The 17,220-nt window shown below is 43.0% G+C and overlaps 1 protein-coding gene and 1 non-coding gene across 2 annotated transcripts; both read right to left on the minus strand.

Annotated features, from left to right (window-relative positions):
* Nucleotides 1-2,123: 2,123 nt before the first annotated feature.
* LOC112082380 lies at nucleotides 2,124-2,228 on the minus strand. The gene has a single exon (XR_002897043.1). It is a non-coding gene; the product is annotated as a small nucleolar RNA R71 (small nucleolar RNA).
* A 3,892-nt stretch (nucleotides 2,229-6,120) lies between these two features.
* On the minus strand, nucleotides 6,121-6,870 carry LOC112088897. The gene has a single exon (XM_024159285.1). The coding sequence runs from the start codon at nucleotides 6,868-6,870 to the stop codon at nucleotides 6,121-6,123; it is 750 nt and encodes a 249-aa protein (XP_024015053.1).
* Nucleotides 6,871-17,220: the final 10,350 nt, after the last annotated feature.

Consider the following 17,220-nt stretch of genomic DNA (forward strand, 5'->3'; position numbering starts at 1 on the left):
CAACAGCCCATTTCCCGCGGTCATAAGCTTCGGGACCGCGGTCAAGCCTATGTTTCCTGCGGTCATGTTACTCCCAACCGCGGTCGGCCAACTCCGATTAAAAGCCCATATTTCTGAAGCCCAAAGTCATTTCTCTGCCTCAATTCCGGAACCCTAGAGACCATGGAGTATTGTAGACTATAAATACTTGTCATTTAGGTTGTTTTTAGACACCACCTTCATACTTTTACAGAAACCCTTTTCCTTTTGCCGTTTTATGCGATTTTTAGAGAAGATTGTTCAACTCTGATTTTTGCAATAGAGAAGCTTTCTTTCATCTCTTTTCTTTACTGTTTTTGATTACTTTTATTAAAACCAATGATGATGTTGACCTCAACCATGTCTGAGTAGATCCCGAGTTGGGCTTAGTGTTCTCGAAAGGGGCTCTCATAATCGATTAAGACATCTAGGTTTATAGATCTGGATTTTAACTTTGTTCTCTGTTTATTCTCGTTCTTATTGCATGTATGCTTGATTGATCACCTAGTATCTGATCTAGATAGTTAGTGTTGCGAAAGTTTTTATTTAAGTATCAGACCTAGAATGAAACAGGCGATTTTTCCGTAGGAGTGGAAACCTACCTGCGGTGAAATCGTGAGTACTCACGAGTCCTGTGCAGCTCTTGCGTTCTCTCCCTTCCAGGGCCAGAGTGGAAACCTACTGGTCAGGGTTGCGAGAAATAGTTGGTTATGATCACAATAGTGACGTAGTCATACCGCCGTACTCTAGCTCTAGAACCCTATATTTCGATTCCCGTCAATCCCAATCTATAATCCCTAGTGTTAAAACCAATTATGATCCTTGTAGAGTTCCCAAAAGCTCAGCGTTTTTAACCATAGTTTAAAAACCAATCGATTTTTACTTGCTCATTTAGATCTGCATTTTATTCACTTTAGTTCGATATTTTGCTTGTTTCATTTGCTTTCCATTCAATTTTCTACTTGTTCTTTAGGATAGATTTATTTTCTTTCTTTAGTTCTAGTTTAATTCGTGACAACAACCAACCTCTAAAACCAATCTAGTCTAGACATAAAGTTAGAAACCGTAGAAGAATACCAGGCACACAAATCTCTGTGGATTCGATCCCTAAATACTACAATTGATTAGCTGTGCACTTGCGGCTTTCATTTGTTTTTATTAAGGGTAAAACTTGTTCCCTCACGCAGTAGACACATCAAGTTTTTGGCGCCGTTGCCGGAGATTTGTTTCGCTGCTTTTGTTATTTTTCTTGTTCTAATTTCTGTTCTAGACACCTGATCTCTAGTTCTTTCTTAAAGTTTGTTGAATTATCTTTCGCTTCTTTTGTTTTTTTCTGAATTGCATGAATACCAGGCACAGACCTGTAGAAAACATTCCAATTCTAGACGAGATAGACAGACACAAAAGAGAACTTCGAAGACTTAGACGAACGCAAGGAATGGCCAACGACGACCAGCCTAGAGATCCTGTTAACCGAGCTTTAAACATGGACCACAAGATGGGTCCGAACATGGAGAAAATGAAGAGAACGATCACAGAGAAGGTGATCATGCTCGACAAGATGGAGAAGAGGATGAGGTTCCTCCAAGAAACCATCAAAACCGCGAGAGAGAAGAACGTGAAGACCTTGATGCACCTATCAATGCAGCCAATGGTGACCACCAGGAGATGCAGCCGAATGGACGCGTTAACCGCCCTGTTCAGAAAGCAAATCAACACCAAAGATAAGCCAGGAACCATCGCATTGCTGATTTCAATGCACTTACTCAGAATTTTCAGAACCGATCCGCAATTCAAGTACCATTTCCGAACCAGAATGAGTTTGAAGTCAAGCCTCAAATCATCTCATTGGTGAAACAAAACCAATTCCATGGAGTTCCTTCTGAACATCCAATTGATCATATCGAGCTCTTTGAAGAAATCTGCAGCATGATGAGAACAAACTAAGTTCTAGCAGAATATTTAAAGTGTAAGTTGTTCCCTTTTTCATTAGCAGACAAAGCTCGCCGTTGGTTGAAATCTTTGCCTGCAGGATCGATTACTAATTGGGATGAATGTAAAACTGCTTTCATGAACCACTTCTATACTAAGTCAAGGTTGAACTTGATGAGAACCAAGATCTCAAGTTTTCAGCAAGGACTGACTGAACCTTTCTATGAAGCCTGGGAACGTTTTAAAGAGTATGAACGTGATTTCCCTCACCATGGATTTCCCGGATCAAGCCTGCTGAGCACATTTTACCGAGGTTTGCAACCAAAATACAAACTTTTGCTTGATACAGCTAGCAATGGAGATTTAGACAAAAGATGATAGCACAAGGAAGGACCCTCATCGAGAATTTGGCTCAAGCCAATAGCAATGATTGTCCTGAATACGATATCTCGACAAAGCAAACCGGAACAGACAACAAGAAGATAACCGAGTTGAAGAATATGATGAGCCAGCTTTTGAAAAGCAACAATCGCCGAATCCATGCTTGTGAGACCAACAATGGTGCAGAAGACAAAGGACCTAGTGATATCGATCACATTAATCCATGTGTGAGCCAAAACTCGCACAACCAAAAATATGTTAAGACAAACTTAAGGGATCCGAAATTTCTAAGGTTTTTCGCAAGAACAGTAAGATTGAAAGAAGGTTTTTATTGCTGTGAAAGTGTTTAGTATTTATTGCTTAGGGTCGCAAAAATTACATAATGAATCATGTAAATCGCCTATTTATACTAATTCCCTAAACCGTCTAGCCGAGAATCTCGGGAGAAATTTTTGGAATATTTCCTTATCGTGTTGTGCGGCCACCGTCATAATGCTTTTGCCTAGGGTTTCACTGGGCTTGCATCCTTAACGACTTTGGCTCGGCCCATCTTCACTTGTGCGCAGCTCATCCCATCTTCTCTTATGCACGGATCGGCCCATCTGAGTGTCCTTCACGCGGCTCGGCCTACTTATTGCCTCCTCACGGCTCGGCCCATTTACGACGTTGGGTGCAGCTCGGCCCACTCCTCTTATGCGGGGGTTCGGTCCATATCTGATGAATCACTGATTCCCCTTGCCAAATCGGCTCTCCCCGATGTTTAATTATTCTTGAGATGGTTTAAACCGGTTGGGGAGAAACCGACCCCAACAGTTAGCCCCCCAGCTCGTCAGTTTCAGAGGCGAGAGTGACGAGATTTATCACTCCTGGGCGTGGAATTAACCATCGAGTTGAACCTGTCGTGGAACGATTCCGGGTGAGACGTGTCAGGAACAAGATTGCCGAGCCATTATGAAGACGAGGCGACTGATATGAGAGACGATGCCGAGCCGTTTTCGGTAGAAGTTATGCCGAGCTGAATAAATGACGAGGTGTTATATGAGAATCGTGTCAAGCCGAATAAACGACGAGGCGTTATGTGAGAATCATGCCGAGCCGAATAAACGATGAGGTGTTATGTGAGAATCATGCTGACCCAAACAAACGACGAGGCGTTATGGCGTGGATAATGCCGAGTCATGTTCCAAGGCAACGACAAGGCGTTTCTGTTAGTGATGCCGAGCCGTGTTTCAAGGTAACGACGAGGCGTCTCTGTTAGTGATGCCGAGTCATGTTTCAAGGTAACGACGAGGCGTTTTTGTTAATAATGTTGAGTCGTGTTTCAAAGTAATGACGTGGCGTTTTTGTTAGTAATGCCGAGCCGTGTTTCAAGGTAACGACGAGGCATTTTTGTTAGTAATGTCGAGCCGTGTTTCAAGGTAACGATGAGGCATTTTTGTTAGTAATGTCGAGCCGTGTTTCAAGGTAACGACGAGGCGAGACTGTGCCGAGACATCAGCTGAAGACTCAGACTTACCAACAGTTGGTCTTCCGAAAGAAGATTCTTGGATACTGGCGCGTGTAACCGACGCGGCCAGAGTTTGTTTGTACGCCGCGGATTCCACGCACCGTTATATTGATGGCTTCCCGAGGTTCACGCGGAACTCACGCGCCTCGATCTGTTCTATAAGAAGGTGAATCGCCTTGGAGGATATCGTAGAAAGGCAGACACTTGTTGGTAGAATGTGACATGAATCTGTTTAGTGCGGCGACTCTTCCCGTGAGCCTTTGAACTTCTCGCTTCGTTCTTGGGGAGGGCATCTCGACTAATGCCTTGATCTGCTTGGGGTTCGTTTCAATGCCTCGGTGAGTCACCAAGTAGCCGAGGAACTCTCCCGAGGTGACCGCGAATCTGCACTTCGCCGGGTTTATTTTCATGTTGTGTTTGTTCAATTGCTCGAAGCATTCTCGTAGGTGCGTGATATGATCTTTTTCTTCGATCGATTTGACCAGCATATCGTTGATGTATACCTCCATAGTTTTTCCGAGCTGATCTGCAAACATCTTATTGACGAGCCGTTGATATGTTGCCCCCGCGTTTTTGAGTCCGAACGGCATGACTTTGTAGCAGTAAATCCCGAGATCGGTTATGAATGCCGATTTTTCTCTGTCATTGGGATGCATCAGGATTTGGTTGTAACCTGAAAAAGCATTCATGAACGTCAACAACCTATTTCCCGCAGTGGCTTCGACGAGCTGATCGATGTGCGGTAAAGGGAAGCTGTCTTTTGGCACGCCTTGTTGAGATCTGTGAGGTCTACACAGACTCGCCACTTGCTGTTCTTCTTCTTCACGACCACTGTATTTGCGAGCCAGTCCATGTACTTTACCTCGGCGATTGATCCCACTTTGAGCAATCTTTCCACTTTATCGTTAACGGCTTTAGCTCGTTCAGGACCGAGCTTCCTCCTTTTTTGCTTGACAGGTTTGAAGATTGCGTCCACATTCAGCTCGTGACAGGTCACGTCGATGCTTATGCTTGGCATATCCTCCGCTGTCTAGGCAAAGGTGTTGATATTCTCCTTGAGGAAGGAAAGGAGTTCGTTCTTCAAAGGTTCTTCCAGCTTAGTTCCGATCTCGACGCGCCTCTCTGGATGCGCTTCGTCTGTGCACACCGAGTCCACCAAATTACATTCCGGCTCGGTGCGCGTTTCGCGGCTCTCCGGGATCTGTAATTGCTATAAGAGTTTTGCGAGCTCGCTCGCGGGCTCTCGATCCCTCTTCAGCTTCTTGCGATCTACGTCTGCTCGCGCGTCGGTGACGGGGTTCCTCAACTTGTGCTCTGTCAGGGAACACATTCGCGACTCCTTTTGATTTTTCCCAAATCGTTTTGATGCCTTCTGGAGTTGGGAGTTTAAGGCAGAGGTGATAGGTGGAAGGGATCGCCCTCATCGCATTGATCCATGGAGTCCCCATGATCACGTTGTAGATTGCTGGGTGATCGGTGACAGAGAATTCGACGATTTTAGTGACTCCACCGGCCGCTACGGGGAGTCTAATTGTGCCCATAGTCATTGTTGTTTCTCCTGAAAACCCGGTTAGAGGTTTAGGGACTGCCGTCACCTCGGAGAGATCGATTCCCATCCTTCTGAGAGTCTCCCTGAAGATAAGATCTACCGAGCTCCCGGTATCGATGAGTACTCTCGCCACGTCGTGGTCTCTGATCGTCAGCTCGATCACTAGTGGATCGGTGTGTGGTCTATCTATCCCTGCCGTTTCCTCTTCGGCGAAGGAGATCACCGTGTTTGGAATATCTGTCGGTTCGGTCCAATTCTCTTTTGCTTCGGCTCGGCGCTGATAGGCTTTGATGGAAAATACCGTGTCTTGGTAATACTGGGATCCACCCATGATCATGTTGATTCTTTGTCTTGGCTCAGGTCGTTCTTCGGGTTCACCTCTCTTGTCGCGCTTGGTGTTATCGCCTCGTCGGGGAGGATTTGCGGGTTCTGTCGCGCCGCTCGGCTCGGTTCCCTCTTTTAGCTCGGTAGGGACGAGGTCTTTAAGATTCACCGCGTTCTGGAGCTCTCTCGCTGCCATTTAAGCTGTGAGTTTGGTTCCTAGGGTTCGGCATTGCGCCGTCGAGTGCCCGTAGGTTTGATGATACTCGCAGAACGCCTTTCCGTCGTAGTTAGTGGGTCTCCTTACCCAAGTGTTGCTGCTCGGCTCTCCTCTTCCGCGTCCAGCGCCTACTTGATAGTTGTGGGCGCCTCCGCTTCTCAGTTCCTCCGAGCTCCGTATTGTTCCGTTGTTTCATGGGTTACCATTCTTCGAGGGGCGCGTTAGGATTGAGCTCCGGATCGCTGCTTTCGTCGCTTCGTATTGCTCGTCCAAATTTTTCATCTCTTCCTCGTTTACGACGAAGTCTGACGACCGATGTAAGGCATCTTGAATCATTTGTGGCGTGTTGAGGGGCATTTCCCGTCGGAATTCAGATTTGTACCACAAGGACCGCTTCAGAGCCTCGAGTACAGCCTTGTCGCTTATTTCTTCTACTTTGGACACGACTGCCTTGAACCTTTCCATGTAGTCCCGAAGCGGTTCGTTTGGTCCTTGGGATAGTGTCCATAGGTCGGCATTAGAGGTTCCTCGATCCATGAACATCGAATACTGCTTGAGGAACAAAGTGGAAAGCTGTTGGAAACTGCCGATTGAATTACGCTCCTGTCTTGTAAACCATTCCAACGCGGCTCCCTTGAGATGCTCTACGAAGAGCATGCAATATCCGGCATCTACCTCCCGCTCGGTCAGATTGGCAGCGTTCCTTATGAAGGCTCGTCCCAATGTTATCCGAAACGTTGTGATGTGCGCCTTCAAGTCAGTTGTGCCTTCGTAGAATGGGATTCTCAGTTTCCCGGGCTCGGGAATCCTAGCCTCCGTGATTCTTGATGTGAACGGTGTTCTCTGGGTCTCTTCGAGCATTCGATCGATCTCAGGCGCGACACTTTTTGCTTTATGCACTTGAGATTTCATGGCGTGTATCTCGGCCACTGTTCGAGCCATTGAGGCTCGCAGCTCTTCGATTTCGAAGGTTTGTGCGCGAGTTTTTCTCTTCGATTAGCGAAGTCGCTCCTGATCTTCTCTCCTCGGCTCATCCTCGCGCTCTGCCTGCTCGACCAATTGAAGATTTTCCTCTTCTTCAGCTGGGTTGTCGTCGCGAGCCGGGTCGGTGACTTCATCAGCCCAAATGCCATTTAGTGCCGAGGTGAGCTCTTCTTGACTTATTCGCCGAGCCAAGCTGTTTTGTTGCGAATTCATTGTTCCATCGTTTTGTTGGGCGTCCACGTCGATCACGTCGTTCTCCTCTTCGTCGGCTCGTCGCCTTGAATTGCAACGGAGTGGAGGCGGCTCGGTCATGTTGATTCGGGTTGCTGCGGGAGTCTGTTGCCGAGGGAACGAAACATTGGTGGCGCCAAGGGGTTTCTTGCGCCACTACCTGAGGCTCCTGCAGGTGTTGAGAAATCAAAGCGTCTCCGGACTCCATCCGTCGGATCGGAGATTCCGGCTCTCCACTGTGGGTGTCGTCTCTCAGCCGTCATCGCGTCGAGCCTTTCCGTGATCGCCTCGTTCCTTTTTTTCTGCTCGTTGATTTTCTTCATCAACGTAGCCATCATGTTTTGCATATCCTCTTGGGTTTCAGTTGTCGCCGTTGTTGTGCCCGTTGGTGGAGTGTCCTTCTCCGCACCGTTGTCGTTGTTGTTGTTGTTGTTGTTGTTGTTATCGTCAGGGGTGTTGCTTGCCATGTTCTTCAGATCTTAAAGTCTTGTCGCAAGAACAGTAAGATAGCCACAGACGGTGCCAAATTGTGTGAGCCAAAACTCGCCAACCAAAAATTTGTTAAGACAAACTTAAGGGATCCGAAATTTCTAGGGTTTATCGCAAGAACAGTAAGATCGAAAGAAGGTTTTTATTGCTGAAGTGTTTAGTCTTTATTACTTAGGATCGCAGAACTTACATAATGAATCGTGTAAATCACCTATTTATACTAATTCCCAAAACCGCCTAGCCGAGAATCTCGGGAGAGATTTTTGGAATATTTCCTTATCGTGTTGTGCGGCCACCATCATAATGCTTTTGCCTAGGGTTTCAGTGGGCTCGCATCCTTAACGACTTCGGATCGGCCTATCTTCACTTGTATGCAGCTCGGCCCATCTTCTCTTATGTGCAGCTCGGCCCATCTTCTCTTGTGCACGGCTCGGCCCATCTGAGAGTCCTTCACGCGGCTTGGCCTCCTTATTGGCTCCTCACGGCTCGGCCCATTTACGATGTTGGGTGCAGCTCGGCCCACTCCTCTTTTGCGGGGGTTCGGTCCATATCTGATGAATCACTGATTCCCCTTGCCAAAGCGGCTCTCCCCGATGTTTAATTATTCTTGAGATGATTTAAACCGGTTGAGGTGAAACTGACCCAACAAGCCAGCCTTTCAAGCACCATATCCAAATCGCTTCAACAATGGCTTCAACAACAACTTACGGAATGAAAACTACAGCAATCTCTCTTACCGCAATCCAAATGTGGAGAATCCTCAAGTTCAGTACTACCCACCACAGCAAAAATCATTCCAAAACAAGTTCTAAGGTGGATAATTCGGAGGGACAGGAGCTTATCAACCGCGACAGCCATATAACTATCAAGGTACGGGTTTTAACAATCAATTTGTACAACAGCAAGGAGTCACAACGGACAAGCTAGCTTCGCAAATTGGAAGACTTGAACAGTACAGCCGTGCCCGGAGATATAGAGCCCATAAGCGGTGTTAAAAAAAAGCCTTTAATATTTTTTTTTATTAAAAATCTTAATTAACCACATTTATATCATATTCATATAAAACTAATATAATTCATATAAAAAATTATTTTCTTAAAATTCTTTTAAAACCAGTAATAACAATCATCATCCTAAACAAAATAAATAAAAAGTAACTAATCCCAAATCAAACTAAAATCTGATACAATATGAAACAAAATTAAATGAAAAAAAAAACTTAATAATGAGCAAATAATTTTTGATTATGTGATTGTTCAGTAAGAAAAAAAAGAAGTAAGAAGTTTTCAAAACTTCAAAGTTTGAAAAGATAATTTTGTATAAAAAAGTTTAGTCTATCTAATTGTTTAGGATGCTATGTATGTTGTCCTAATATTTAGTGTGTTGTTAATTTTAGTTGCTAATTTGTTTTTTTTAAGTTTGTGTTTTCAAAACTAAATTTATACTGTTCAATTTATAATAATTAATAATGTTAAGAATTATGATTAAATTGACCATCTAGTTAAAAAAAAAAAAACCTGGACCCATAATCCAATGTTTCTTTTCTTTACACATAGGCACAGACATGTTGAACAGTCCATCCAACAGCTTGTTATGACAAACGAGAAAGCATCTAAAGACATGAACGTGAAAGTTGACTGCATGTACAATGACCTGAACGGGAAGTTTGAAGCTTTATCTTTGCACGTCAAAAAGCTAGACGTACAAGTTGCCCAAACAGCCGACTCTATGAAGAGGCAAAGTGGAGCTCTTCCCGAAAGAGTTGAAAATAACCCCACGAGATTTGCAATGCCATAACCACGCTGCCCGAAGAAGAAGCCAAAACCAATGGAAAAGATGAAGAAACCCCAATCTTTGTACCACTTTACAAGGATGTCGATGCCAAGCAGCCTCCATTCAAGGTACCTCAACGTTCACCGTTTCAAAGGCTTACAAAAGCCGACGATCCGGGACGTTTTGTTTTCTAATGTTTCATTTCAGGAATCAAATTCACAGACTGTCAATGCGATTCTGGAACCAATGTCAACATCATGTCAAAGACATTTGCCAAAAAATTGGGCATAAAACCTTAAGGACATCATCGGTCAAGGTTATCTTTGGAGATTCATCTCAAAAAGATACTGAAGGGGCGATTCATGATCTACAAGTTCTAGTGGGAGATAAGATTGTTCCAGCAGATTTCCAAGTCCTGGAGATGGATAAAGACAAGGAGAGGCCACTCATATTCGGGAGACCATTTCTAGCTACTGTAGGAGCAGTAATCGACCACGCAAACCGGCATGCTGTCTTCCTTAATGTAGATCGCAGAAGGTTTTATCTGACTGTCCTAGACGATTTTCCAAGTAAAGGAAACCGGCCAAAAGAGAAAGAAAAGGAGAAGCCGAGAGCTTTTGCAAAGATCAAGATCATCATTCCACCAGATGCGAGAGAGACTAGTGAGGACCAAATCCAGGAACTGATCGAAAACACAAAAAGGGTTTTAAACAATGTTAAAGTCTGAAAGAAGAGTAAAGGAAAGAAGACGGCTCCTCAAGGAGAAGAAGTTAAACCTCCAGCGACCGGAAATGATAAAGGCACATCAAGTGGAGTGTCATTCAAATCAGCCTGATCTTTCATGCCTACGTCGAGCTAAACGACTTAAAACAAAAGCGCTTAATGGGGGACAACCCATTTAGGTACTCTTTCTTTTAGTTTTCTTTTCCTTTTTACAATTTATGTTTCCTTTTTCTTTTAAGTTTCAGATATTTTTATAAAACAAAAACACAAAAAAATCACAAAATTAGAAAAACCAAGAAAGAAGGAAAGGTTTTTAGCTGCTCGGCCCGGCAGAAACCTGAAAGTTGGACGAAGGCCACAGGAAAATGGGCCACGGTCGCGACCAACCGACCTGTGGCCAAAGCCTCATCGACCGCGGCACCGTGAATGTGACCGCGGTTGCGCGTCTCCTGACCGCGGCCGTTGGTCGTTGAGACAGGAATTCGGACTTCCGCCGCTTTTCAGAAGTTCCCGGTGATTCCCGTTGATTCCCGGTGATTCCAGGTGATTCGAGGTGATTCCCGGTGATTCCCGGAAAAGTCCGTTAAGATTTTCCATAAGTTTTAAACCCCCTGTTGCATACAAGAAAAGAAAGGTAAGTTCCCGTAAGCTTTTGAATTCCCGGAAATTTCCCGTTTTTGCTACAAAAACGTTTTTTAAAGAAAGGAGATAGAACACTTTTTGGATCAAAAACTCCTTTTTCTCTTCTCTTTCAAAAGACTTGGAGATTTAGGAGATAGAACATCTTTTTCAATTCTTAACCTTTTTAAGAAATTCTTGGCCCAAACCTCACTCTTTTTCAAAGCTGATTTCAAATCTATCATCAAATCTCTCTTTCCAGCAAGGTATGAAGCTCAAACTCGCCATTTTTAATTGATTTTGGAAGTTAGAGTTTTCTTAAAAAATCCCAAATCTTGGTTTATTAATGGTGGAAATAGCTTAAGAACAATAGATTATCCTTCTAGGTTATCTGAAAATCGATTTTAACACCCAGCTTAAGAGGAATTGAGATTTTTGAAATTTGGATTCTACATGCTTTATAAATCGAATTTGGAACAGAAAAATTGATGAATTTGATTTAGTCTTGTGTGATTATTGATTAGTATTAGGTAACCTATAGATTTGACATGAAAATTGCTCACTTAAACCAATTTTTAGAAGATTTTTATGTTGAAAACATCAAAAATCCGAATCTGGTCATGAACTACTCGATTTCTTCGATTCAATATCAATTATGTTTGCTTGTGGTTTTAACTAATCTCTTGATACTATGGTTAGTATAACTGATCGCTAATGTGTTAAAATCAGCATCCATATTCACTCTTTTTCCAAGTATCATCTCGTCTTGTAGGAAAAATAGAACAAACCAGATCCCGAAGAAGCCGTCGCACTGGTGACAGCTCTGAGGAAATTCCTGATGATAGTACTCTTGGAGAGTACATGCTGAACCAAGCCATACCGAGAAGAAGAAACTACGTGATGAGGCTGCTCCAGCACTCAAGAGAAACACGAGCAATTCCCGAGCCACCACAGATCCGATATATTGGGAAAGAGATCAACCCGAGAGTGGACTATGCAAGACGTTTCAAGAAGCTGAACATCAAACCGTTGCCCTGCATTGACTATCATACACTCGAGATGCTTGGGATTAGAGAAGATGTAATCTGGTACATCGATGCACTTAATCTGAGACCCTACATGGAGCTGAACCTTCCAACTTATCCCGAGCTAGTCCGCAAGTTCTTAGCAACTGTCACCCTCCACCACACGAAGAGGAGGAACCCCAGAGCATCTGACGGCGTCTTGTCGTTCTCTATCCGCGGACAGACCTACTTACTCACCATTTCTGCACTTTGTGAAGCTCTTAAGCTCCCGTACACCGATGGCATTTACCTCGAGGAAGAACCTGATTTTGATTTATGGAGAGAGATGGGTCATGGCGTCTATGATAGCGGGAGATCCAAGTCAGCCCTTTTTACTCATCCTGCAGTGAGAGTTGTGCACAAACTCTTAGCACACACGATTTTCTATAAAGCCAACATGGGATGTGTTTTGAAGACCGAGCTCATTACACTTCAGATGCCATTTATGGACGACCCAGGACTTGCCTGCTTTGCTTGGATCATAGCACATAACATGGTGAAGGTGAAGCATGACTTACATGGTTGAGAGGACGCTACTCCAGCTTATGGGAGCGCTATTACTGCAATACTACAGGCTGTAGGATTCGATTTCTCATCTGATGATCCACTTCCCGACGTCTGGTATGACCTACTCTATCTCTCTCACGATCACACTATCTCTCGTGCCACTTTCGATCCAGACAGGTTTGGTTACAAGTATTGCACTAGCACCGAGAAGCACTGAGTCTGTTTACCCTCAGCAACAGTCCCGAGATTGTGTAACGGAGGACGTCCATGATGGACTCCGGAACCCAATGAGTTTTTACCATCTGTGCCTCGTCTACCATTCACCATCAGGCAATACATAGTGGCCAAGGCAAAGCGCGATGCAGCTGCAGCCCGTGCTCACTTTCAGCCATATGTTTCGACCGGCCACACTTCATCATCGACATCGTCACATACCCATTCTCACCTGGAGCACAGAGTTGAGAGACAAGGACGACGCTTTGAGCGCATTGTCACCTTCCTACAAGAGCAGCACCATTTCGAAGCAGACACATCGGAGGATGAGTGATTGATCAGCACTTCATTGTCATTTGACAGCCATCACGGTTCTATCATCATTTTCTTTTCTTTTATATTATTTTATTTTTGCTTTTATTCACCATCTTCTCACCAACTTTTTCACACTGGGGACAATGTGTTTTAAGTTTGGGGGAGGATGTCTATCCGTACTAATCATTTTCCTACTTTACTATCGAAATTTCAAGTAGTTTTTAATTTTAATATGTAACCTATTTGACTTTAAGTATTTTTCAGGAATGTTTGACACAAAACTATGATGATTTAGACTTCTTCATTTGTGGTTAGCAATAGACTAGGCGGTAGCTAGAGTACTTGCACTACGAACTCCCACCAGAGGATTTCTATTCATGGAGATTCTTTCTGACAGGATATACTAGCTCATTTTATTTGACCTTAATATTGATATCTAACTTTTTCATCATTGATTTTAGGCAGGCATCGAGACATACATCTAGGACGTCTTTTACCCTCATTTTTACCACTCTTTGTCGTCCTAGATGACCAGTTCATCTTTATCTGGTACCATACCCTACACCCAAAACCCTTGTTTTCAATCCTCATGCATTCTCTCTTTAGTTTATATCAGCAGATATGTGCAAAAACGTCGGAGAGAAGAGGAGCGACGCCTTTTTCAGTCACTCACGAGGAAGACTGAATGGAATTGGGAAGGAAGAGTATCAAAAACCTTATTAAGCTTTACATGACTGATTTTTATTGGTAGTTATATGCTCTCTATGACTATATATATAAAGGTGCTCTTTTAAAAAAAAAATGAATGAAGGAGAGGGAAACAAAAAGTCTAATGAGTCTTAGATTGTCGAAATTTTTGGAGCAAGAAGCAACCATTATTCGTTTAAAGAGCTATGGTTTTGAAAGATTTACAAAAATCTAAGTCTGGGGAGTTAGGAGAGAACCTGAGGAAGAAGACCAAAAATCTATGGCAAGAAGAAAGTGACTGAAAACTGTGGATACCAACAGGTTCACTATCTCTTATGGTTTTGCATAATATCTTGCACCCTCCAGATCTTCAGATAACCCGTAGACACTTTAAGCCTACCCCTAGAATAACCCTTTTCAAACCTAGCCTAGATTGCCTTGCTTAACCTTTCTTTGATGAGAACCACCAAAATTTTTAATAAATGTTAAGAGATAGTTGACTGGAAGTTAGATCTTAATGCAATAGATTTCCGCATGACGGATTAACGGACTAGTTATGCTCGTATTGCTAGTGAGAATTTTCTAGGCTAATCCCGATTGATGCATAATGATTGATATTGGTTTAGAAGTTTGGTCTCTGAGATTTTGTTTAGTTCCTGCGTTTTCAAACCTCTCACCGAGATTTGGCCTTTGTTTTGTTTGAGGACAAACAAAAGACTAAGTTTGGGGGAGTTGATAACACCGGATTTTGACCATTTTTAATGATCACTTTAATATCTTTTACAGGTGTTTTTACTCTATTTTCAAAGGTTTTCAAATGATTTCTATGTTTTCGGATTTTAAAAGACTTTTCAGGTAATTTGGGATAAAGAGGCACAATTGGAACAAAAAGACTCTTTTGGATAAATGCAGATCGTCAGAACTCTCATGGAGAGACGAAGACCTTCTCACCGTCTGATCACCCTCAAAATTAGACAACTTATAGAAGAATCAACCAGCTTTCAAATGCACTTGGTTTGGAGACATTCCAACGGTTGGATCTCAAGATATACCATTTTCCTTGGAGACACTCAAAGACGGCCAGCAAACCACGCGACTGCGGCCACCAGCCCATTTCCCGCGTCACAAGCTTCACGACCGCGGCCAAGCCTATGTTTCCTGCGGTCACGTTACTCCCGACTGCGGCCGGCCAGCTATGATTAAAAGCCCATATTTCTGAAGCCCATGGTCTCTAGGGTTTCTAAAAACGAACTAAATGACAAGTATTTATTGTCTTCAATACTCCATGGTCTCTAGGGTTCTGGAATTGAGGCAGAGAAGATTGTTCAACTCTGAGTTCTTCAATAGAGAAGCTTTCTTTCATCTCTTTTTTTTACTGTTTTTGATTACTTTTATTAAAACCAATGATGATGTCGACCTCAACCATGTCTGAGTAGATCCCGAGTTGGGCTTAGGGTTCATGAAAGGGGCTCTCATAATCGATTAAGACATCTAGGTTTATAGATCTGGGATTTTAACTTAATTATCTGTTTATTCTCGTTCTTATTGCATGTATGCTTGATTGATCACCTAGTATTTGATCTAGATAGTTAGTGTTGCGAAAGTTTTCATTAAGTATCAGACCTAGAATGAAACAGGCAATTTTTCCGTAGGAGTGGAAACCTACCTGCGGCAATCGTGAGTACTGACGAGTCCTGTGCAGCTCTTGTGTTCTCTCCCTTCCAGGACCAGAGTGGAAACCTACTGGTCAGGGTTGCGAGAAACAGTTGGTTATGATCACGATAGTGACGTATTCATACCGCCGTACTCTAACTCTAGAACCCTATATTTCGATTCCCTTTAATCCCAATCTATAATTTCTAGTGTTAAAACTGATTATGATCCCTGTAGAGTTCCCAAAAGCTCAGCGGTTTTAGCCATAGTTTACAAACCAATCGATTTTTACTTGCTCTTTCAGATCTGCATTTTATTCACTTTAGTTTGATATTTTGCTTGTTTCATTTGCTTTCCATTCGATTTTTCTACTTGTTCTTTAGGATAGATTTATTTGCTTTCTTTAGTTCTAGTTTAATCTGTGACAACAACCAACCTCTAAAACCAATCTAGTCTAGACATAAAGTTAGAAACCGTAAAAGAATACCAGGCACACAAATCTCTGTGGATTCGATCCCTAAATACTACAATTGATTAGCTGTGCACTTGCGGCTTTCATTTGTTTTTATTAAGGGTAAAACTTGTTCCCTCACGCAGTAGACACATCACTGTCTTTGAAATCTCTCTCCAAATCTTTGATCAGGACATTGCAGCCTCTTTGTTCCTTAAATGCTTGACGAAGGGTGATTGTGTTCTTCGCCTCTCCTTCTTCAACATCTTTAAGTCTCTTCACTAGAATTGCATTATCTTTGAGCTTTTGTTCCTCTAGAGTCTTCATCTGATCAGAGAGACATTCGAACTTCCTGCTAAAATCAGAAGACATTGACTCTAATTTCAAACAAAGGTTAGATTCAGCAATAGCTTGTAGATCAAGAAACTCATTCAGTGTGGTGTCTAATCGATCTAGTTGGAGCATAAATCGATCAGCCTCAGCGTTCTGGTGCAGAATCTGATGAGGTAGGGGATGAGATGGTCGACGGTTCAGCAGGTGTGGCGAATAGGGCTCATCTCAGTGGTGTGGAGTTTGCGAGTCTCCATGGTAGTGGTTCGGATTAGGGTTCCGAAGATGATGATCAAAATCACGCTTGGATGGTGATTCACATGCGCAGGGAGCTTCACTCAAGTTGCAAAACCTTCGCTCGGGATTAAGGTTTCTTCTTGGATGATCCATGCTTCAAGGATTCTGAAACTAGGGCACACAGAAGAAAGAATAAGCAGAAACAGAAAAAGTTAGGGTGTTTATGAGTTTGGTTTACTTCCGATGTTGTTTTGGCAGAAACTCGACATATATATAGTCTTATGCGGCTTCAACCTCCCAGGTTTAGACCTCCAGAGACTAAAAACCTCCCCAGCAATGGCGCCAGAAACTTGATGGGCTTGCGGGCCTAGGGTTTGTTTTTAACAAGCCCGTTGGTCCTCAAAAAGTTTTAAATTTATAAAACCCTAGTGTCTGCAAGTGCACAGATGTACGTTTGTAGGACTTAGGGTGTCGATCCACAGGGAGGATGTCTAATCTGCGAGAAACAACAAACTGGGAAAGTAAGCAAAGTCATAAACTCATGGGATTTGGGGTTTTTGGTTAAGAATCCTAAACTAAACCTAATCTAATGTTCACAAGAAATAAGATGCAATGCAAGATGAATTGTTAAAAGAATATCTCAAGCATATCGACTCAAACTATAGACTCTAAAACTCATAGGTGGCGATTTAGACTTCTCCGGCTTACTCTAATCGATGTATAATGGCATTTCCAATTAGCTTCTGGGCGATTTATCTTCATCTGTTTCTGAGATCTGCATAAAACTAGGATAGACATATGTATGATTAACCAACTCTCGTCATCTTAATCAACTAATCACTTAAATCTAACAATTAACCCTCGCTCTCATGTCAGAAATAACATCATGCATTAGACATTGAATTTGTCTGCTCACATCTTCTCTATAGGTAGCTCTCGACTCCTATAGCGACTATGTTATTCTGAAGCTAGGTATGAATGATATGATATAGCACTCTCGTGGCTTTCATCGATCCT

The sequence above is a fragment of the Eutrema salsugineum genome, unplaced genomic scaffold (assembly GCF_000478725.1).
Source record: "Eutrema salsugineum unplaced genomic scaffold, Eutsalg1_0 scaffold_8, whole genome shotgun sequence".
Classification (NCBI taxonomy): domain Eukaryota; kingdom Viridiplantae; phylum Streptophyta; class Magnoliopsida; order Brassicales; family Brassicaceae; genus Eutrema; species Eutrema salsugineum.

Excerpts from the sequence above, each read along its gene's own strand:
- LOC112088897 (XM_024159285.1), bottom strand. The coding sequence starts at position 6,870 with ATGGCTCGAACAGTGGCCGAGATACACGCCATGAAATCTCAAGTGCAT.